The 24,638-nt window shown below is 44.7% G+C and overlaps 1 protein-coding gene across 3 annotated transcripts in view; it reads left to right on the top strand.

Annotated features, from left to right (window-relative positions):
- LOC133400080 (bone morphogenetic protein receptor type-1B-like) overlaps nucleotides 1-23,117 on the top strand; it is a 96,461-nt gene extending 73,344 nt beyond the window's left edge. For 2 of the 3 annotated variants that reach the window (XM_061672307.1, XM_061672309.1), the window contains 10 exons: nucleotides 14,750-14,924; nucleotides 14,996-15,095; nucleotides 15,372-15,474; nucleotides 16,534-16,630; nucleotides 16,846-16,984; nucleotides 17,985-18,177; nucleotides 20,917-21,214; nucleotides 22,013-22,188; nucleotides 22,524-22,654; nucleotides 22,741-23,117. In XM_061672307.1, the coding sequence (XP_061528291.1) occupies nucleotides 14,750-14,924; nucleotides 14,996-15,095; nucleotides 15,372-15,474; nucleotides 16,534-16,630; nucleotides 16,846-16,984; nucleotides 17,985-18,177; nucleotides 20,917-21,214; nucleotides 22,013-22,188; nucleotides 22,524-22,654; nucleotides 22,741-22,866 (1,538 nt within the window). In that variant the 3' untranslated portion in view covers nucleotides 22,867-23,117. Of the gene's footprint in view, nucleotides 1-8,825; nucleotides 9,135-14,749; nucleotides 14,925-14,995; nucleotides 15,096-15,371; nucleotides 15,475-16,533; nucleotides 16,631-16,845; nucleotides 16,985-17,984; nucleotides 18,178-20,916; nucleotides 21,215-22,012; nucleotides 22,189-22,523; nucleotides 22,655-22,740 lie in introns of those variants that run through there. The other variant, XM_061672308.1, reaches the window with a different exon arrangement.
- Nucleotides 23,118-24,638: the final 1,521 nt, after the last annotated feature.

The raw sequence follows: 24,638 nt of genomic DNA, 5'->3' as shown, positions 1-24,638 counted from the left end.
AGCTCAAAGAAGCGCTTTAGCACAGCACCTCGGCTTGACCACTTTCTCTCTGAACTTTGTGACAACACCTGGCTTTTTTCCCGACCGCTGATGGTGCACCGTCTGTATCCAGGCTGACAGCGCGAGAGCAGTCCACTCCTACCCTGTCCAGCACATCTACGACAGCGCTGAAAATGTTCTCGGCTGTTGTGGTGTCTAACATAGGCACCAACTCCAGAAACTCCTCCGTGATAGTCAAAGTCTCATCAACGCCTCGAATGAATATGGCCAGTTGGGCGACATCGGTAATATCAGTGCGCTCATCCATGGTGACAGAAAATGCCACAAATGACTCAACTTTGCGTTTCAGTTGGTTTTCCAAATCTGTCGATAGTTCAGAAATTCATTCGGCCACTGATTTCCTTAGCAGGCTGATGTTGGCAAAAGTTTGTCGTTTCTCAGGACACACAATTTCTGCAGCCTTTAGTATGCATGTTTTGACAAACTCACCGTCAGAGTACAGCTTTGACGCTAATGCTATTTTGCTCGCAATTAGGTAGCTGGCTTTCACGGCTGCATCGCTGATCTCTCGACTCAGGGTGAAAATGGACTGCTGATTCTTCAGACCATGCAACAATTAGTTTATCTTCTGTGTTCTCAATTCTCCATTCAAGCTGTTAGATTTTTCGCCATGCCGACTCTCATAGTGGCGCTTAAGATTATATTCCTTGAGCACAGCGACTTGTTGCACACACACCAAGCACACAGGTTTTCCATTTACCTCCGTAAAGAAATAGGAATTAGTAAATATTTCTTGGAAAATCCTACACTCAATGTCCACTTTTCTCTTTTTTGAGAGAGACATAGCTGATTAGGGGTCACGGTCAACAACAGGAAAACAGAAAAATAATAGGACAACACGCCATTACAGATCCAGTATGCTGCCATCTGCTGTTAGTTCTGAATCTTGTCTACCACAGCGCACCATCAGCATCAACAGCACCTTCGAGCGTACAATACAGGGATTGATAGTTTTTGATTTGTATGTGTGTTTTTTTTTTTAACATTTTGGACTTATCCCAGAAGTAAAAAAAGAATCAAACACCTGGCGGGCCGGTTCGGACGTCCTCCCGGGCAGGATCCGGCCCCCGGGCCGTATGTTTGACACCCCTGCTGGAAACCATATCCCTAACTCTACCCATAATACCTAACACCAACCCTCGAATCAGTCCCCTATCCCAATCCCCTAACCCTCTAATAGTAACCCCAGTTCCCTAATGCTGTCTCGATCCCGAACCCTTATCCCAATATCCCCAATGCTTTCCCCAACTCCTATCCTCTTACCGGTACCTTAACCCTTTCCCAGAACCTTCTAACCCCTAGCATAGCTTCTTGATTACTCCAAGATACCTCTGTATATTTATGTATACTCCAATCCATTATATAGTATGGGATCCTTTTTTGTGTGTTTCAATCCAATGAATCTATTGCTATACACTTGATATACTGTAACAAAAATCCTAACGACATTGTCTTGAGCTTTGATTTTTAGCTTAGGAAAAATGGCCTACAGGCGGTATGGATATTGTTTGACTTATTTACGAGAAAGAATTGATGACAAAACCAGCTGCTCTCTATTCATGACTCTCCTGCGCTTTGTTTCTTCTTCTTCATCGTCTTTCTATGTCCCTTTTCTCCAGTGCTGCTTTGTGACTCTGAGGGCTTTTCTGGAATGAGCCGGGAGTTCCGGAATCCTTATGTGTACCTGTCACTCATCCCCACAGGAGACTACAAATGCACATGCACGCACGCGCACATGCGCAGACACAAACACACACACACTCACACATGCACAGACACACACACACACACACACGCACACACAATACAGTCTCTCATTCATTAGTGAGTCATTCGTTCTAATGTGACATGATGAAGTGATGGCTGAAGTAGTTTTTTTCTCTTGCGCCAGCCAATTATCTTGAAATTGCTGTTTATTATTATTCTTCTCACTAATGGAATCGCCTTTTGGGGGCCTCAAAATGCCCAAGAACTCATTAGTTCTGGCAAGGGTGTGTATCCTGTATGTGTTTTAGGGCAGCGGTCTGCCATTTGGTAAATAAATTTCAACGACAAATTTTTCCCAGAAGAGTTTCGGATGTTACAACTGCAGAGGGTAGACTGAGGTCATAGTAAAAACCCTATGAATTAAGAATGGGATGTCACTTAAATTCATATCTGGCAGGTGAGCGAATCCTTTTGGCCATATAGTATATATACTAGCATCCAGTAGGGCCCACGAGAAACTTTCACTGATCATCGCAAAACTGGTCGGACATGTCTATCATAACAGAACCCGCGAAAAAGTCTCAGGAAGTCTTGCCTGAACAGGAAGTCATCCATTTTGGTTTAAAACAGCCATTTTGTACTTTGACAAATTCCTACTGGGAAATTAAGGCAAATGAGCCCCCATCAGAAGCAGGTACCCTTGACAGATGATGCTTTGCCAAATTGTTTTTGCCTACGCCATCTCATGTGGGTGGAGCATGATGTCAAAGTTGGATATTTTGGAGGATTTGCCTCCAAAAACTCAGTGTATTTTTTTTTTTTCTTTAATTCAACCTTTCTAAGCCAGTTTCACTTAAGGCTGCCACACACTGAGCGGCAGGTCCGAACCCGACTGAACTGTTGCGCAGTGTGTGTGGTTTGGCAGCTGTTTTAATGAGTGGCTGATGAGTCAGAAACTGTTCGTAATCGCCGGTGGACACCGCCGCAACGCCACGGTTTACAGCCAATCTAAATGCACACGAGCTTTCACTCACACTAAAAATACATTTTTGGCATTTTACGCAAGTGAGACACCCAACGGCCGCTGTGCCACCCCATGCCAAATAATTAGTGTATATAAAGCATCAAATATTGCACTTTACATCAATACTTTAGTATATTCATAATGTGTTTGTGGATGAAAAAGCAAAGATTGTGATCAAAATGCAGGTATCTTGCTGGGTACGTTCAAAATTACACAGGAAAGTCTGCCATTTTACTTTGAAAGAACCCATTCGGGCAAATTCTAGGGCTCATCCTTTGACAAACTCCTAGTACGGAATTTGCCTAAATGAGCCCCAATCAGAAGCAAGAATCCAAGACAGATGGGTTTTATGAACTGTTATTTCTGATGAACGATGCTAACTTTATTTGCCCCTCAAAAACTTGACAAATGAGCTCGTCCGTGACACTCATTGCGGGTTTGTTTCAAAAGCTTTTAAAGACCATGATGAACAAGTCAGACTCCTCCAATGTCATTAAGACATTCCATTACACGCGTGATGGTTTAGCTCATCCGGGCGCTGACGTAAGAAACAACGTGAAGATAAAAAAAGTGGGTATCGAGAGTACATGCAGGCGGTACCCCTTCCGCGTCTCTCCCCCCACGTAGTGGTGACCCTGTCAAACAAGGGGAAGATGGACAACCACTTAGAGGCAGAGGAAGGGAGTGGAAAGGAGGAGGCAGGTAGTGTTTACCAAAGCCCGATGAAAGGCTTTATTTGACACCAGCAGGATGAATAATGAACGCGCTCTCCTTTCCTTGGCTTTTCTTTTTCTATCTGGACCTGCCCGTCTCCATCTTGTTACTCAAGCACAACATGGCTTTCCCTCACCTCCGTTCTCCACTCGCAACAAAGCACCATGTGTTGAAAAGAGGCCTTTAAGATTTTTTGGGGGCCTTCTGGGGCCAACCCGTTGTTAATTGCGTGTTGACAGTGGCCTCTATATCCTGCCATCAGGCCTCAAAGACCCATAGGAGGAGGGACTTGGAGGCTTCTAATGGCATGTGAAAGGCTAGTTTAGCCAAAGCGCTTGAAACGATTAAGGCGTTACCCAAGCACCTGGAGGTTCGAACTCAGAAAACTTGAGCTTTTTGATATGTTTTCATGTTTTGGAGTACTGTCGAGATGAAATATATCATAGAAAACATGTTTTTAAACATTTTTACCAATCTCTCACGCTTTAAACACATTTGAGTGCCAAAAACAAACTGTATGCATATGATATATACAAGATATTGTATTATCTATATACATGCATGTATATAGATAATGAATATATGTATATAGATAATGAATATCGATAATGAATGATAATTATCATGAATATCTCTTCAAAAAAGAGGCTTGAAGGTGTTTAATTCCACTCCCAGTTGAGGTTTGCTGTCAATTGAAAGATAAAACAAAGAGAATTGCACCTTGTGTATGTAAAAACAACCACAAAGCTTTGTCAAAGTATAGTCTCGTAAGCTTAATGCGAACACACAACGCAAATGCCAAACGCAGGCTACCAAATAGGATCTACATGGCGGTATTATGACAGTTAACACTAACCATCACCTGATATTTGAACACAAACTGTGCAGCAACACATATAGACAGAATAACACTATATTCAGAGGCATATATTCTTTATACTTTGGGGGAAATAATGACTAATATGGAGGAAATGAAATGATTCAGAACACGGCTGAGCGGCTGTGGCTCAGTAGGTAGAGCAGGTCGTGGACTGACCGAAGGGTCACCGGTTCGAATCCTGACGCAGACTGTTCGCATGTCGAAGTGTCCTTGGGCAAGACACTCAACCCTAATTTGCTCCCAGTGGGCCTGGAAGCGCCTTGCTTGGCAGCAGTCGCCCATTGGTATATGAATGAGTGTGTGAGTGGGTGAATGTGAGGCTTTGTAAAGTGCTTTGGGCACTGTGATGGTGAAGATAAAGTCCATTTACCATAACACTCGCAGCAAGTTTAAAATCCAAAGTGTGGAAGAAATTCAGATTTTATAACAATAATGGAGTTGCCATATGCAAAGACTGTAAAACTGCCCTAAAGTACACCGGTCGTATTGAAAAATCTACACACTCTGTGAGACAGCATGGGGAAACTGGCGATGAGGAGGCTAGCACGGCTAGCACAAATACATGGACAGACAAAGACACAGACGTGCAAGACTTCTTCCAGCCAAAAGTCACGCACAACTTGGAAAGATAATAACGGTTCAATTTCCCGGTTTATTGTTAAAGACTGAGGGTTTTCGGGACATGATAAAAACATTAGAGTCCCGATACACCATACTGACTTAACAGCAGACTTAACACCGATCTGATCGGCCTGATCGGTATCGGCCGATATTTAGCATTTTATGCTGATCTGCTTTAATGTCATAATTCGCCGATCTGATCAATGACGTCATTGACGTCAAAATCCAAGATGGCACCTACCAGTGTGGTCGCCTCGGTAACGCGCTCTCTAGTATTGTCTTTGTTTTTGTGTTTTTCGTCCGTCTTTGGAGACCTTACACGACTCACTTACACAAGGGGAGACCTGCTAACCATCAAGGAGGCTACTCCGGACTTTCTGTCACCAACTTTCGAAAATCCGCTCAGTTTTTTCCCCGAGTTACTCACCGGAGCGGCGTCCGCGGTTTTCGGCGCATGGAGACGGAAGCGGCGCCACAGAGGGAAACGGGCCGGCATTCAGGTGAAACTCCGCAAGAGAGGACACAGATTGGCGTTCCCGTCGATCCACCTCGTGAATGTACGCTCCCTACCCAACAAAATGGACGAGCTTCATCTTCTGTTAAAGACCAGTAAAGACTTCGGACGTTCCGCGGCCATGTGCTTCACGGAGACCTGGCTTTGCGACGCTGTACCCGATGGCGCCGTCACGCTTCCCGGCTTCAACATTCATCGAGCGGACCGCGACATGGAATCATCGGGAAAAACGTAGGGCGGCGGGATATGCCTCCATATAAACGAAAAATGGTGTACGGACGTCACGGTGCTCAGCACACACTGCAGCCCGCATTTGGAGTCGCTGTTTCTGAACTGTAAACCATTTTACTCGCCACGTGAGTTTGCATCGTTTATACTGGCTGGAGTCTATATTACACCGCAAGCTAACACGAACGCCGCATTGCTAACGCTCGCCGAACAAGTCAACGAAATTGAAAAAAAACACCCTGACTCACCCCTCATTATTCTCGGGGACTTTAACAAAGCTAAACTCAACCACGAACTCCCTAAATACAAGCAGCACATCGACTGTCCTACCAGGGAAAATAATACTTTAGACCACTGCTACACTACGGTAAAAAACGCATACCGTGCTATACCTCGTGCAGCCCTGGGCTCGTCTGATCACTGCTTAATTCACTTAATACCGACGTACAAGCAAGAACTTAAATGTGCGAAGCCTACAGTGAAAACAGTCAAAAAGTGGACCAATGAAGCCAAGATGGAACTTCAAAGCTGTTTAGACTGCACAGACTGGAGTGTCTTTGAAAATTCATGGATGGATGAATATACGGACACTGTCACATCCTATATCAGTTTCTGTGAAGAGGGTTGTGTACCAACAAAATCATTTCGGACATTCAACAACAACAAGCCGTGGTTCACTGCTAAACTTAAGCAGCTTCGCCAAGCTAAGGAAGCTGCATATCAGAGCGGGGACAGGGCCCTGTATAATCGAGCTAGAAACCAGCTTACTAAAGAAATTAACATTGCAAAGAGGATCTATGCAGCAAAGTTGGAAAAACAGTTTAGCGCGAACGACTCGAAATCAGTCTGGCGTGCATTCCAATCGCTGACTAATTACAAGCGACGATCCCCCCAAGCTGAGAACAATAGCACACTAGCCAACGACTTGAATACCTTCTATTGCAGATTTGAAAAGGACAGTTTCACTCCACACACCCACCCGGCCGCACCCGCGACCACAACCACACCTCTGACTTCTGCGTTAACCATCCATGAACAGGATGTGAGACGCATCTTCAAACAACAGAAGATTAACAAAGCAACAGGACCGGACCATGTGTCCCCATCCTGCCTCAAAGTCTGCGCGGACCAGCTCGCTCCAGTCTTCACTCAGATCTTTAACAGATCTTTGGAAATGTGCGAAGTTCCATCCTGCTTCAAACGCTCCACCATCATTCCAGTCCCCAAGAAACCTGCAATCTCTGGTCTGAATGACTACAGGCCTGTCGCTTTGACATCTGTGGTCATGAAGTCCTTTGAACGTCTCGTGCTGGACCACCTCAAGAGTGTCACAGGTCCCCTGCTGGACCCCCTGCAGTTTGCCTACCAAGCGAACAGGTCTGCGGATGATGCAGTCAACATGGGACTGCACTTCATCCTAGAACACCTCGACAGTGCAGGGACCTACGCGAGGATCCTGTTCGTGGACTTCAGCTCAGCGTTCAACACCATCATCCCTGAACTCCTTTCAACCAAGCTTCTCCAGCTCAGCGTCTCACCTGCCATCTGCCAGTGGATTTACAGCTTTCTGACGGGCAGGACACAGCAGGTCAGGCTGGGGGAGGCCACCTCATCTACACGCAGCATCAGCACTGGGGCGCCCCAAGGTTGTGTCCTCTCTCCGCTGCTCTTCTCTCTCTACACGAACGACTGCACCTCAGCGAACCCGACTGTCAAGCTCCTGAAGTTTGCAGATGACACCACTGTCATCGGCCTCATCAAGGACGGTGACGAGTCTGCATATCGACAGGAAGCGGAGCGGCTGGAGCTGTGGTGCGGCCGACACAACCTGGAGCTGAACACGCTCAAGACGGTAGAGATGATCGTGGACTTCAGGAGGAAATCCTTCGCCACAGCTGCCCCTCACGTTGTCCAGCTGCCTTGTGTCAACCGTCGAGACCTTCAAGTTCCTGGGAATTACAATCTCTCAGGACCTGAAGTGGGCGAACAACATCAACTCCGTCCTCAAAAAGGCCCAGCAGAGGATGTACTTCCTGCGGCTTCTGAGAAAGCACGGCCTGCCACCGGAGCTGCTGAGACAGTTCTACACAGCGGTCATCGAATCGGTCCTGTGTTCTTCCATCACAGTCTGGTTTGGTGCTGCTACAAAAAAGGACAAACTCCGACTGCAACGGACAATCAAAACTGCTGAAAGGATTGTCGGTACCCCCCTACCCACCATTGAGGACTTGCACGCTGCCAGAACTAAGACAAGGGCGTGCAAAATCCTCTCGGACCGTCTGCACCCCGGTCACCGGCTCTTCCAGCTCCTTCCCTCAGGTAGGCGCTACCGATCAACGCAAACTAGAACTAGTAGACATTCCAACAGCTTCTTCCCTCTTGCGATCAACTTCTTAAACACCAAACCTATAATTCCATTACAACAAGCTGGCAATTTTTTGACTTGAGTTCGTTGTCACATTTCTGTGGGGCCAATTATGTATTACTCGTGCACTCACTGTAGTTGTCTCGCCATGCTGCACTATTTGCATATACTGGCCACTCATGCCAGAGTAGCATCTGCTCCATTTGCACACTGATTGAGGAGTATCTGTAACATTTGCACAACCAACATTGTCCCAGATGATCGCACTACTCGTCACTTTAAACCGCATACACTCCTTGAAGTCTCAGCGCCCTTTGCACAATGGTCATTGCACCGGACTATTGCAATATTAGTCGTTCGAACTGCTCTAAGTGCTAGAGGACTCTGCATCTTTTTGCACAATTGTTTTTTGTCAATGTCTTTATGTCCCCAAAGTGTTCTGTAAATTGACTGTCTGTTGTACTAGAGCGGCTCCAACTACCGGAGACAAATTCCTTGTGTGTTTTGGACATACTTGGCAAATAAAGATGATTCTGATTCTGATTCTGATTCTGATCAGCTCCGCTAAAGGCATTTACTCCGCGCCGCCATCGTGCAACGTATATTTGAAACCAAAAGCTAGTTTTTTTTAGCCTTGTCACATGTCTTTTGACGTAGTACTGTAACTATCTGACGGCCAATAAAGTTATTAAAAAAAAACCAACATGTCGGCAGTGTGGGAGAGACAACTCGTCTGAGACAGACAACACGTAATGCCCGGATCAGACTACAATACAAATTTGCTCTTTCACGATTACACTGTCAGACTACTGCAATAGAATGTTGTATTCCGATACCACTGCATCCCGTTTTGTACGATCATTGGGCTTTATCTTGTCACCGCAAATGCAACCGGATACACTTGTTACCGTGGCGACGACAACAAGAGTGAATCGCACCGACTGAAGAACAAAATGGGGGAAAACGTGTGTTGGTGGTCACCGTTGCTCAGGAGAGGACGTTCGTTTAAGGCTTGCTTGAGGTATGTTCCCGTACTTTTAGTACGATACGGCTCGCAAGCAGGCAACAAACTGTTATGTAGCCCAGCAAGCTAGTGCTAGCACTAACGTTTTTGCGTAAACATGCTGCCGTTCTGTCGAATCATGCTCTAAAGTTTCGGTGTGGGTGAAGTAATTTAATTACAATAAAGTAATTTAATTCCAGTAAGTTTGCACCCAATTATTTCTGTCATGTTGCCATGTTGGTTTGACCTGGCTAATTAGTATACACGATCTGACAAGAGCAGTGATTTCCAACATTTGTGGAGCCAAGGAATATATTTTACAATTGTAAAAATCTCACCGCACACCAACAAACAAAAATGTCACAAAAAGTGGATACATTAATTACTGTATGTACTTCCTACCATCTAATAGAAGATCATTCATTTGTTCTGTCTGTCACTATGCCTCACTGGCATAAATAGATGAACAAAGATACATTATGTATTGTGAATATGTTTTATTGAGCAATTAAGTACGAAAGTATATACAGTAAATGGAAGAGGTCATTGAAATAGACACATTGCTCCATCTCGTGATCGGATCGGTGATCGGTTATCGTTTTTTTCAACTCGCTGATCGGCCCCAAAAATCCTGATCGTGTCAAGCCTACTTAACAGCATTTCACTAACAAGTGCGTGCCAGAGTTGTACCACAAAATTAAGGATAAAGTCAAAGAACAGTTATGCAATACAGAACGAGTGGGAATTACCACCAATACCTGGACGTCATGTGCAATGTGACAATCACAGCGCACCATATCTCTCATGGCTGGGAGCTGATCATGCTTACAAACCAGGGTATTCAGCGAGTCACACACAGGCAAAAACATTGGTGTTTATTAAAAGAAGTATGTGTTGAGTGGAACATTACACATAAAGAGCCAGCCCTAGCTATAAGTATAATATATAAAATAAATATGACAAAAGTTACAAATACACTTCTCTAGTCTTTGATAGATATTTGAAAAATTCCACATTTACAGTACTGACATATTATTTCATATTGTAAAATTGTCTACTTTCAACAAAACACTCATTGCATCATACCCTCTCGAACTGAGCCGTGCTATCTCAGATCGAATCGTAATCCCACTCAATCGAACTGAATCGAATCGTTCCACTTTAAAATGTACCGTTGAATCATATCGCACTCCATGTATCGAGATACGTATTGAATTGTCTTTTATTAAAGAGATGCACACTACAGTTATTACTATATGTTTTTATAAAGTACAATATGATATAGTGCTATTTTCCTTAGGGCTAGAGTTAAAAAAAAAGATTACAATCATTTTGTTGTTTTTTGGGGGGAGGTTGGAACAGATTAATGGTGTTTCCATTCATTTCAATTGGGAAAGATGAGTTGCGATTAGAGTGTTTTGAGTTATGAGCAGGGTGATGCAACAAATCAAACTCGTGCCTTAAAGCATCACTGGATTAAGTTATGGGACATTTTTGGTTTATATTCTGAATTCTACGCTACCTTTTGTGGCATATTATTCCAGAAAAATGTTCACTGAAGTTAAAAAATAAAAATGGAATTGAAAAAAGGAAAATTTTAGACTTCAGAAGGTCCACTGTACTTGTTCTGGAGTCCCAGTGGTCACTTTTATTCGGGTTTCAAAGCCTCTCCAGTCAATAAAATCATCTAAAACAGGTTGAGAAAAAGTTACTGTGCAACTTTTCTTATTTCTTTAACTGCCTGTATTTGATGTTTGGACTGACTCTGTTCACCCTTTCTGCCACATGCAGATTAGGGGCTGACATTTTTTCAGGATTCCCACCAGGTCCCATGGGTCCCGTGGGACTTCCAAAGTATGGGAATGAAATCCACTATTAATCACGGATCGGGCAAGAGCGTAAGCGAAAATCCCTGGGAGCGGGCGGGAGCAGGAACAAAAGTCACCGGGATTGGGCGGCAGCGGGAACCATGACAACGGTCACCGGGAATGGACAGTTTCCACACCCGCTGACTTTCAAGATATTAATAAAAATGGAGAAGGATTGACTGGGAGCAAAAAAGAGTGGGGCATTTGAGGAGGATTCTGTAAAATCTCTGCCTTGGGATTGGGAGGGAATGCGATCAAACTATGTGGGAGCGGGAGGAGTCGAAATCCACTCCTGTGTCAGCATCTAATGCAGATACGATAAACTCATATAGTAGAACCACTCCATGCAATTCAAGATGGTCGCTCATGGTTTGTAGACAGTGACAACATGGTAGAAAGAGAGAGATGGATTGACAGATTACTGGCATACCTGACGTTTCCGGAGAGAATCGGGAGACATGAGGCAGCGCAGTTACAAGATAAATAAATTCCGTTGTGAAGTGTGAATTGGCTCTGGAGGATGCAGTATTATACGCCACAGTCTGCCCTTAAGTAATTACAGGAGACCCTTTTTCTTCTCCGTTGTTGTTTGTTAGCGTGTCTCGTTCCCAATAAATGCATTTAAACTCCAGAGTTACACTCCAGAGTCTCCACTTTGCCGCAGATGCCTGTAGTCTCCTTTCAAATAAAATGTCTCCTTACCCTCGTTATCCTGTGTCAATTGATGGTGTGTCTAATTCCGACTTCTGCGTTTAAACTCTCGAAAGGTATTTTGAATTTTTGCTTCGCCCTTAGTCTCTCCTCTGATAATATGTGTCTCCTTCCTGTGGACAACATTTAATAGACGTTTTCAAAGCTTGTCTTCAATCACATTTTGATTCTTTGGCTTCCAACTCAGCAGTTTGTTTTTTGTTTCTGTTGTTGTTTACATTGCTTTTAAGCTATTATTTTAATGCGTCTTGTTTACTGTTGTTATTTAATTTTTATATAATGCACAGCACTTTGTGTGCAGCTGTGGTGGTTTTAAAGTGCTCTCGAAATAAAGTTGAGTTGAGTGACTAAAGGAGACCCTCATTCTCCTCCGTTGTTGTTTGTACTGAGCCTTAGCTCAGTACGACGCGGTTTTGACTCCACACTTTACTGCAGCAGCCGTTACAACGTGTCTCCGTACTGTGCGCAACGTTCCGTGAAGTAAATACAAGAAACTGCTGTTGTTCTCATTTGTAGTTGCTTGTACGGTGTCTTAGCTCTGGATGCTGCAGTTTTATACTCCACAGTCTCCACTTTGCCGCTATGGCCCTTCGTCTCCTCTCGAATACAATGTGTCACATTACTGTGGCCAACATAAGTGTAAATACAAAAGACCTTCGTTCTACTCCATTGTAGTATTTTGTACAGTGCCTTCGCTCTGGACACTACGGTATTATACTTTGCGGTCTCCACTTTGCTGCAGCAGCCCTTAATCTCATCTCAAATACAATGTCTCCCCATTCCGTGGCTGACATTCCAAGAAGTAAATGCAAAGGACCCTTGTTCGCCTCCATCGTTGTTGTTTGCATTGTGCCTTTGCTCCAGACATTGCAGTATTATCCTCCACAGTGTCCACTTTTCTACAGCGGCCCTTAGTCTCCGGCATTTCTGACTATTCCGCCCAGTTGCTCCCGTCTTTCCCAATGCATACAAAGTGAATACACGGCGTGCTAGTGGCCAATGCTGGGTGCGGGCCTTTTGTGTTTTGTCAACAGCACGTCGGCACCTCGCATGACGACCGGCTGGACCCACGCAGGGAGGCTGCGCCAGGAAAATGACAAAAAGTAGGAGCCGGATCAAGGGAAACCTAATGGAGGATGACAAGGCTATCGTAAAGATCCACATACATGAAGAGATAGGGAGTGACCAAGAGAGGGAGAGAGGCGCTAAGTGTTTGCAGGAGGGCTGCAGAGTGAGAGAAAGGGAGGCAAAGGCCAGCGTCTCTTGTGTGCCGCCGCAATAGTTCCCCGCAGCTCTGTCACGTCTCGTTTTGCTCATCCCGTCTCCCGGCCCCCCTCCTCCTGCTCCTCGCTTCAAGTGTGACCCCCTTTTAAAACCTTGGTCCATCTCTTACAGTTTGGGCAACACCCGAGGGATCTACTCAGTGACTGCCGGCCGTTACAGTACTTTATTTGCTCTATTTTTTTAATTTGATCAACATCACATGCAATCTGCCCAGGGAACTTGTTTATAAATGCTATAAGAGAGAGAGAGAGAGAGTGAGAGTGAGACGTCCCCCGTGCTCTCAGCATCTCCGCTCGCAGCTGTCGGGCATCTGCTCTCAATGAACGTGCCGGAATGAATGAAAATCCTAAAAGCTCCGAAGGAGAGAGACTTTTCGCACTTTCACACACTCCCCCCACATCCTCCCTCAAGTGACAAACAGGTGCTTCTTTGAAATAGGATAAGACGGAATACCGAAGCTTTGTTCTACTTCTTTTGGGAAAGTTTGAGTAGTACGACTGAAAAAACATGTTGTGGGAACGGACTTAAAGGCGTATCAGTACAGTATCTTCGTACAAGGTTACAAAACTGAAGACATTGGTGAATAGTGCGGGTGGAGTGAACGATATTTGGCAACTTAACTAGGACCTCACATGCCTCACTATGGAAGTACAAAGAAAGATTTTGAGAATAATAACGTCCAAGGATTGAACATTTACACTGCAGTTAACTGGAACCACTTGATGTTGCATACATGCTGTGTAGATGAAAATAACCAATGTGTTGTGATACCTTGAAAAGATAAATGTGTTTTTTTCAAGATAGGGGAAAATGAAGGATCCGCAGATTATTAAAACTTCAAACATTTGGAAGATTCTTCTTCCAGAAGATCTGGATGGATAGGTTAGGACCCAAAGATGTGGCATGGTCAGCCATGACCTTGCCACGCTTCCCACAACAGCCCAGTTGTGTTCTAGAATTTTGGGCTTTCTGCAAAAGAGAACGCAAATTAAGTTTCTTCACCAAATGTAGAAACATTTGTGGAGGATAACTGTGATTTCCATGTCCTCTGTTATTTTAATGGTCAACTCTTTCTCCCAATGTGGTTTCACATAGTTTATACTGGCCTACTGTACATTTGCACACCTACTTCTGAATATGTGTTCCATTCAATCATATTATTTCCTACAGTATATTCTCTTCCTTTCCCAGCGTTTCTCTTGGCTGCACTGCTTCCAGTGAGTGTTAGATTTTGTATTTTATTTTGGCCAATCAGACTTTAGCTTAGGTTGCTAGGTCAAGCTAATCTGCCTAGGGCCTTCGGAATCAGTAGTGCTGCCTCATGTAACTTAAAATGATCTTCGCATTTCTTTAATCAATCAGGTTTCAAATGAGTTTTCCCAGGGCCAGAGCGCTGCCCCTCGATGATGTCAGCATTGTTCTGTCCTCCGATTAGTTCGTCAGAGCAAAACGTGTTCGAGTCAAGCTCGACTTGCAAAACACGTCTGTGGCAGTCTGCACACATGAATGCATTTCATTATCAGCATCTCTAATGAGTATGATGTATTTTATTTGTATTTAGAATTTTTGTTGGTCATGTTTATAGAAAAATATTGATTCTGAACTACTCCAGATGATGCGTGTGGTATAGCTGTATGCTTTTACATGTGTGTTTTTGAATAGTGTTGATGGATTCTATAAATCTAAACACAATAGTGGTGCTATCCAGAAGTCAGAACTTGACCAAACGGCTCGTGCGTGACCGGATCCTTGTCTTCCTCTGTCTCCCAGGCAACATATTGGATAGCATGCTGCTGCGAGCGTCCAGTAGAGAGGCGGCGGCGGACGGCGGGAAGGAGAACGGTGGAAGCGCCTCCACGGCCTCCCCGGCCTCCCCGTCGCAGCGACTGCTTTGGTGCCACTGCTACCACCATTGTCCAGATGACACCACCAACAACACATGCAGGTACGCCAACACGCTCTTCTCCAGTGAAGGGACGGGCAGACAGATGGAATAAATTAAATGGTGTTCTTCAGGACTGATGGCTACTGTTTCACCATGGTGGAGGAAGAAGGGGGCGTTCCAGTCTTGACCGCAGGTTGTCTGGGGCTGGTCGGGTCGGAGTTTCAGTGCCGAGTGAGTCGCTCCAATTCACTTTGATTTGATTGTGCTCGGTGTTTCATGTAGGAAAATACAGACAGTGGTACCTTGACTTATGTGTTTGATTATGACCAAGCTGGTAAATCAGTTTCGAGTCAATAAGATCCCAAATATTGGGCGCTAAATTGCGTGGTCGCAACACAAAGCAAAATATCGACCAAGTGACGCTTCGTAACTACAAAAACTTGGGAATTGGGGCACTTCGAAATCAAGGACGACTACATATAAACAAGTGTCTTGTGTTGTGTTTAGGACACATGGAGCTTGCGTCAGAGGAGGTCACTTGAATGCTGCACAGATCAAGATTACTGCAATCGAAAGCTTCATCCTACACTGTCGCCTCTCAAGCCGCCTCGTAAGTTTGTCTTTTGGACTAGTTATTGTAAGTGGAGTGTAGTTAGTAAATTAGCTGCGACACCAGTTCACAGATTGACACAAAATTGGGTGGATATGTTGAGCGTAACGGTATGCACAAAAAGATTTCAAGGGCTCATGTTTGAAACTTAACAGTTAGTCATCCATCAGGCCAAATGAGCCCCTGATTGGAAGCGGGTGTCCTAGACAGAAGAGCGACACTTAGTTGCCAAGCTCTTTTGGCCTACGCCATCATATGTGGGCGGAGCTTGCTGTCAAAGTTTGTTGATCATTTTGAGGATATATACTTAAACACAATGATATGCATTTTCTGTGTTTTATTGGGAAAACAAATCCAATTTGTACGAGGTCAATATTGACCATTCTGAAGGTTTAAATTTCACCCAGATATGGAACGATAGAACTGTTGGAAGTTCTCATTACAATAATATAGAAGCAATGTAAATCCCAAATCCGACAAGGGCAGCACCACAGTTCGTAAAACACATCTGACTCTTTTTGTCATGATTGTTTTGGGGGGGATATATACACTGTGCGATTTACGCTTGTTTGATTGTGCAGTAGTTTTGTCTCGTGGTTTTAATAATAGCTGCCCGATTTGCTATTGTGATTAGAAAAAAAATGACTCTCTGGTGCTTGAAATTCTTATAAGGCTTAACAGGATCATAGTGCTCTAATGTGGGCTCTCTCAGTTTCAGTGAGCTCTCGACGTTGTATCGTTTTGACTAGGAGTGAAGGAATTTCTAACTGAATTCACCAGTTTCAAGACAAAATGTACATATGGCATTCAGTTAAGCCCGAAATGATTTGTGGGGTCTGGCTGGAAATATTCATGAACATATTTACCATGTTCAGCTTTCTAAAGGGTCCCGTTACCTTTTAACACAATTTAGAGTATTGTAATCAACTATACATAGAATACGTTTCACTATATGTTGAAACTTGGCCGTTCAACTAGACAGTCCTTAAATTGATTAAAATAGGTGTATGAAATGTATATTGTGTAGTACCATTGTTTCCATTTGTACTCTTCTTTCAGTATATGTTGACGGGAAGGTCCACCACATGGCCTTGTTGATCTCCGTCACAGTCTGCAGCATCATTCTGGCTGTTATTATTGTCTTCTGCTACTTTAGGTAAGTATTATCCATCAAAACGTCTTATATTTTTTTTCCGTGAAAAGGCTGTGCTGACTCTTCATCACAAGCTACAAGGTGCTTTTATCATCAATTCTTCAATATGCGTAACACATACAGAGGATTGAAATTACAGTACTCAAGGGCCCACGGTGCTGCAAAAGATAGTACAAATGTGTTTTTTTTAATCAATTTTTGCATTTTTTTTTTAACAGGTATAAGCGTCAGCTGTCCCGTCCCCGCTACACCATCGGCCTTGAACAGGATGAGACCTACATTCCTCCCGGAGAGTCCCTGAAGGACTTGATAGAGCAGTCGCAAAGCTCTGGTTCAGGTTCAGGGCTCCCCCTGTTGGTGAGATCGGTGTATTACACTACCAGGAGAAAGTACATAGGGAATATACTGTACATTAAACCTAGTTTTTCTTGGTTTATCACATTCTAGACCCACCCGCAATAGGTAAAAGACGGTGCTTTAGGGATGCTACATCAATTATTGTTAATAGTTCGAGTTCTAGTTTGGCTGGCGACCAGTTGAAGTGGGGAACCCTGCCTCTTGCCCAGTCAGATGGGATGGGCTCCAGCACGCCTGTGACCCTAGATGGATGGCGTTCTAGCCTTCTCCCACATTTTAAACATATTTTAACGTATTAAAGTACACTTATTATTGTCAAATTTATTAAAACACACTTTTTAAAGTATTCCTTAGCGCATCTTCTCAGTATTTGACTATCAAGAAATGGGAGACGATCGTATAACGTGTCTTTGATGAAATGAAGACTCGCTCGCACAGTTCTGCAATTCAGAAGCAAAGTGTGGTTGCTTCAAGCTGTAAATGTGTCCCCACAAGTTGAAGCTTACTGTAAAACTGACACATAAAACAAAAGATAATTATACGTTGTATAGAATATTAAAAAAATATATATATTTAATGTTCAAGCAAATCAAATATTTACGTCTAATGAAAATTTGCTAGCTTTATGCTAAGATATATGGGAAATGCCATAGACTGCCAAATTCAAAATTAGTATATACAGTAAATTAGCTATAGCTGTTACATAAAGTAGTGGAAACAGTAATAAAGTAGTATGAAACTTCAAACAACTTTTACTTTTTTTCCCGCGGAGTAGCAACACATACGTATAACAAGACATTTCTTGTTGTGGCACAATGTGGTACTACAATGAAGGTGTACAACTCCAAACTTGGACTTGCATGTACTGTGTACTGTAAAAAGCCGTCAAAAAAGATCGCTTAAATTTCTGCAATATACCAGGGGCACGAAGGATGGCCCACAGTGTCGTGAGAGTTATCGTATCCAGTTTTAAACTTGAACCTTCCGCTCCCCCCCTCAGGTGCAGAGGACGATCGCCAAGCAGATCCAGATGGTGAAGCAGATCGGCAAAGGCCGCTACGGCGAGGTGTGGATGGGCCGCTGGCGAGGAGAGAAAGTGGCAGTAAAAGTCTTCTTCACCACCGACGAGGCCAGCTGGTTCCGGGAGACCGAGATCTACCAGACGGTCCTCATGAGACACGAAAACATACTGGGTAAAGACTTCAATCTTTACTCTCTTACTTGACTTGACTCTTTACTGCTCCAAGAGTCATGCATAATCTGTATCATTCCCTTAGTGGAGAACCTTCATGTGACATATACATACACAATGGAAGACAGCGATGTGGGTAACACAGCAAAGTAACGTGTTACTTTCCCTGGGAGAGTAATCAGACGACAGTTACTTTTTCAAACCAGCAATAGTTACTTTTGAGTCATCAATGTCTCTCACCAAATGCTGATTTGCAGCTGGTGACTTGGGGAAAAACCGCAGTCCAACCATTCAATAGCAATCTGCTCACACAGACCGCTGATTTAAGTACGAAGTAGCATCCTGTTTCAAACATCATTCCAGTCCCCAAGAAACCTACAATCTCGGGTCTGAATGACTACAGGCCTGTCGCCTTGACATCTGTGGTCATGAAGTCTTTTGAACGCCTCGTGCTGGACCACCTCAAGAGCGTCACAGGTCGCCTGCTGGACCCCCTGCAGTTTGCCTACCGAGCGAACAGGTCTGCGGATGATGCAGTCGACACGGGACTGCACTTCATCCTAGAACACCTCGACGGCGTGGGGACCTACACGAGGATCCTGTTTATGGACTTCAGCTCTGCGTTCAACACCATCATCCCTGAACACCTCTCCTCCGAGCTTCTCCAGCTCAGCGTCTCGCCTGCCATCTGCCGGTGGATTTACAGCTTCCTGACGGGCAGGACACAGCAGTTGAGGCTGGGGGACGCCACCTCATCCACACGCAGCATCAGCACTGGGGCGCCCCAAGGTTGTGTCCTCTCTCCGCTGCTCTTCTCTCTCTACACAAACGGCTGCACCTCAACGCACCCGGCTGTCAAACTCCTGAAGTTTGCAGATGGCACCACTGTCATCGGCCTCATCAAGGACGGTGACGAGTCTGCATATCGACAGGAAGCGGAGCGGCTGGAGCTGTGGTGCGGCCGACACAACCTGGAGCTGAACACGCTCATCACTGTAGAGATGATCGTGGACTTCAGGAGGCGTCATCGCCACAGCTGCCCCTCACGCTGTGCAACTGCCGTGTGTCAACTGTCGGGACCTTCAAGTTCCTGGGAATTACAATCTCTCAGGACCTGAAGTGGGCGACCAACATCAACTCCGTCCTCAAAAAGGCCCAGCAGAGGATGTACTTCCTGCGGCTTCTGAGAAAGCACGGCCTGCCACCGGAGCTGCTGAGACAGTTCTACACAGCGGTCGTCGAATCGGTCCTGTGTTCTTCCATCACACTCTGGTTTGGTGCTGCTACAAAAAAGGACAAACTCCGACTGCAACGGACAATCAAAACTGCTGAAAGGATTGTCGGTACCCCCCTACCCACCATTGAGGACTTGCATGCTGCCAGAACTAAGACAAGAGCATGCAAAATCCTCTCGGACCCTCCGCATCCCGGTCACCGGCTCTTCCGGCTCCTTCCCTCAGATAGGCGCTGCCGAACAATGCAAACCAAAACTAGCAGACATTCCAACAGCTTCTTCCCTCTTGCCATTAACTTCTTAAACAGTTAACTTACAATTCCATTACAACATGCTGCCAATATTTTTGTCCTGAGTTTGTTGTCACATTTCTGTCAGGCCAATTATAGATTACTCGTGCCCTCACTGTAGTAGTCTCGCCACGTTGCACTATTTGCATATCTGTCGTTGACCAATACTGGCCACTCATGTGCCTGAGTAGCATCTGCACCATTTGCACAATCGACATTGTCCCAGATTATCGCACTAGTAGTCACCCTAAACTGCATACGTTTCTTGAAGTCTGGGCGCCCTTTGCACAATGGTCATTGCAATATTAGTCATTCAAACTGCTCTCATTGCTAGAGAACTCTGCATCTTTTTGGACAATTGTCAAAAAAATGTTACAAAATGTACGGGCATTACCAGATGACTAGCAACCTTTTATTGCTCAGTGACTGTTTTTCTCAATGTCTTTATGTCTCAAAAGTGTTCTCTGTCAATTGCCTGTCTGTTGTCGTATTAGAGCGGCTCCAACTACCGGAGACAAATTCCTTGTGTGTTTTTGACATACTTGGCGAAATAAAGATGATTCGGATTCTGATTGTACCTCAAATTTGAGCTTGCCACACAAAACAACTAAGTGATGATTGGTAACTCCAAAAACTTGTAAGTAGAGTAAACCTTTGTTTATCGTGGGCGTTACGTTCCCAAAAAGTCCCTCAATAAATGAAGTCTGCAATATAGTGATCAATGATTTAATATATATTTATAAGTTTCATGTATGTTCCTCACACCCATGGTCCTGGCAATGTTGTCAGCAAAAAGCATTATGGAGATCCAGAATTCACTGCGGTGATGTTTTAAACTACAGTGCTGCATTATTGTACAAAATCAATCTAAAATGTTGCTCCACACTTGCATTTGATCCTGTCGCTATTGTTATGAGTGCGTGCATTAGCTATTCGTCGGGCAAAGGGTGGCGTTTGTGAATTTATTTGATAACATGCCAACTGTAGCTTGTGTTTTAAACGGATGAGGTACTCCGTAAGGTTTCTGAATTTGCTGGTAACATTAGCCCAGTTGACCTTCTGTGAGTCGGTGCTGCCGCATTTCAGTCAATCGGCCTATCGGAGATTGACCACGATGCACTGAATCTGCAATAAATGAACCGCAGTATAGCGAGGGCTTACTGTATATGTTAACAAGATTATTTATAAAGCTAAGCTAACTCTCTCATTGGTTCAGGATTCATCGCAGCGGACATCAAAGGCACGGGCTCGTGGACGCAGCTGTACCTGATCACTGACTACCACGAGAGCGGCTCGCTGTATGACTACCTCAAGTCCACCACGCTGGACTGCAAAGCCATGCTACGGCTGGCCTACTCATCCGTGTCGGGCCTGTGCCACCTCCACACGGAGATTTTCGGCACGCAGGGCAAGCCCGCCATCGCCCACAGGGACCTGAAGAGCAAGAACATCCTGGTCAAGAGGAACGGCGCATGCTGCATCGCCGACCTGGGCCTCGCCGTCAAGTTCATCAGGTGCGTGAGCGGCCGCCAATCGGTGTTGCAAAATGGTGCCAGAAGCGGGATACTTGGCCTTGAGCCACCCGTGGCATGTCCAGTAGGTCCAATTCAAATCAGGGCAGGGGCTATTTTTGATGTGGGCGATTAAGGTTAAAACCTCAAATTCCAAAACAGCTTCAGAAGTTGGATGCTAAGCCTTTATGCCCAGTTAGTATACGTATGTGTGTTAGGTGCAGCCCTCCTCAAGAGTTTTGTCAAAAATGGTGTCAGAATTAGGATGCTTCACAACTATGCCATCTGTGACAAGCCCAGTTAGTGTACAGGTTTTTCAAATTAAAATACTTTCAATTTCAAGGTTGGTGACCTTTATGGTACTACTCACAACTGTACAAAGGTGTCAGAAGTGGGCCACTTAGTCGTGAAGGCATCTGTGATTTGCCCAGTTAGTGTGCACATTTTCAACCCAAACAAAGCAATCTAGGTTCAAATGTGGGGTAAATGTAGTACTCAAAATGGTGTCAGGAATGGGATGCTTAACAACAACCGTGGCTTTTTTAGTGAGTGTCCATTTTTTTCAATGTAATAAACCCAGAGGTCCAAAGTGGTGTCAGAAGTGGGATGCTTGGCCTTGAAACCATCTGCAGCATTCCCCAGTTAATATACAGGTGTTTTAATCCCCAAAAGTATGGGTGTAAATTGAGGTGACGGATGTTAATCAGAGGTGCAAGACGGTGTCAGAAGTGGGATGCCATCTGTGGCTCGTCCAGTTAATGTACACGCTTTTGTAGCCGACTTGTCTGTGCGCCCCTGCAGCGACACCAACGAGGTGGACATCCCGCCCAACACCCGAGTGGGCACCAAGCGCTACATGCCGCCCGAAGTTCTGGACGAGAGCCTCAACAGGAGCCACTTCCAGTCGTATATCATGGCCGACATGTACAGCTTCGGACTCATCCTGTGGGAGGTCGGCCGCCGCTGCCTTTCGGGAGGTACGTCACCCGTTTGCCGGCAGTAACAGCAAAGGTCGAAATCCAGGTTGATGGTACGACTCGGAGGTGTCAGAAGTGGGATGCCAAGCCACTAAACCATCAGTGGTGTGCCAATTTAGTTTGTTTAGTGTACTGATTCTTCAACAATAGGAATAGGTTCAAGTTGAGGTGAAAACTGGTCTGGAAAAGTGGCTTAACATCCCAATTCTGAGGCCCTTTTTGCTCTTGATTTAAAACTAGGCCTATTAGTTTCAAAGCCGGTCCCCTCATGCAGTAGGATCGCTGCCTGATTTATTGACAATTCCTAACCCAATCATGTTTTGATGTCCCTGCAGGCATCCTGGAGGAGTACCAGCTGCCCTACCACGACCTGGTCCCCACCGACCCATCATACGAGGACATGCGAGAGGTGGTCTGCGTCAAGAGACTACGGCCCTCCTTCCCTAATCGCTGGACGAGCGATGAGGTAAAAGTTCACACAACACACACGCACACATTAAGTCACGTCACTAATGTGTGTGTGTGTGTGTGTGTGTGTGTGTTTTGTCGCAGTGTTTGCGTCAGATGGGGAAGCTGATGACAGAGTGCTGGGCTCACAATCCGGCCTGTCGCCTTACGGCCCTGCGGGTGAAAAAGACACTGTCCAAGATGTCCGAATCGCAGGATATCAAGTTGTGAGGCTTGCGCTTACTTGCACACGCGGGTGTCAATTGGGTGCTTTCTGTGAAAGCTAACTTAGCTGCGGTAGAAAAAGAAGCGTGAATGGTCCCTTGAAAGAGGACGTTTCAAGGAGCACGGACTGGCACTATGTGACAAAGTGGACTGTGAGGCTTTCGCAACTTTTTTTGCCCTTCATGCTGGTTACATTTGTAGAGTGTACAAATGTTTTACGTTTTCTCCCTGTCATGGCTTATGTATTTTCCATGTAAAAGCGTAATTAAAACTATTTGTTAGAATTGACCTGATTGGAACGTTTATTCTACAGTGGTACCTTGACTTGCTAATTTAATTCAATTGTGGCCAAGGCCCTTAACTCAATTTGCTGGTGTATCAAATAAATATTCCCCATTTAATTGAAATGCCACAACTCCATGCAAGCCACTACAAAACCATCATTTTTTTGTTTTGCATCTTTTAAGAAGGTAAATAGTTGTGTCCTGTGTAAAAAAAAAAAAAAAAAATATATATATATATTTATATATATATATTTAAAAAAATATATATATATATATATATATCCATCGGCGGCACGGTGGACGACTGGTTAGAGCATCTGCCTCCCAGTTCTGAGGACCGGGGTTCAATCCCCGGCCCCGCCTGTGTGGAGTTTGCATGTTCTCCCCGTGCCTGCGTGGGTTTTCTCCGGGCACTCCGGTTTCCTATCACATCCGAAAGCCATGCATGAATTGGAGACTCTAAATTGCCTGTAGGTGTGCATGTGAGTGCGACCCTGGTGAGGAGAAGCGGCCATCCATACATTTTCTGAGCCGCTTCTCCTCACCAGGGTCGCGGCCGTGCTGGAGCCTATCCCAGCTATCAACGGGCAGGAGGGGCGGGGTACACCCTGAACTGGCTGCCAGCCAATCGCAGCGCACATACAAACAAACAACCATTCGCACTCGCATTTACACCTACGGGCAATTTAGAGTCGTCATTTAACCTACCATGCATGTTTTTGGGATGTGGGAGGAAAACGGAGTGCCCGGAGAAAACCCACGCAGGCACGGGCAGAACATGCAAACTCCACACAGACGGGGCCGGGGATTGAACCCGGGTCCTCAGAACTGTGAGGCTGACGCTCTAACCAGTCGACATATATATATCAGAATGTAAAGAAATACACTGGTTTCATAAAATAATTGTACTTTAGTGTTCATGTGTTGGATGTGTACCTTTAAGGGGTGTGGCCTAATGAGTGAATGAGTGGCTGGTTAGTTTGTGCGTGAGCGTCTCAACGTGCGCTGTGGCCCACAGCAGCTCCCCGTCAGTGTTTTCATGTTGTTTGTAATAGAGATACAACGATTAATTATCAAATTAATCAATAATGATTTTTGATTAATCATTTAGAGAGACTTTTTTTTGTCCAAATCAACAAGCAAAGGTTCAAATTGAGTTTAAAGGCACTATTCAGAGGTGCAAATATGGTGTCAATAAGTAGGATGCCTATTTACCGCACTGGATTTTCAACCTACAGTGGTGCCTTGAGATATGAGTGACCTGACTTATAAGCTTTTTCATTTACTTTCTAAATGTGAAACGAAGAGAATTACACGTTGTGTATCTAAAACAACAACATAGCTTTGACTTCAGAAGTTAAGCTTAATGCTAACAAACAATTCAAAATGACATAGACGGGCCAACAAATAGCACCATAATCCTTTAAGCAACAGATATGTGAACACAAACGATGGAGCAACACATTTAGACAGTATGTCTGCATTATTCTGCCC

Source organism: Phycodurus eques, chromosome 3, assembly GCF_024500275.1.
Source record: "Phycodurus eques isolate BA_2022a chromosome 3, UOR_Pequ_1.1, whole genome shotgun sequence".
NCBI lineage: Eukaryota > Metazoa > Chordata > Actinopteri > Syngnathiformes > Syngnathidae > Phycodurus > Phycodurus eques.
The sequence above is the reverse complement of the archived record's forward strand: the minus strand, read 5'-3'. Positions and strand labels throughout refer to the sequence as shown.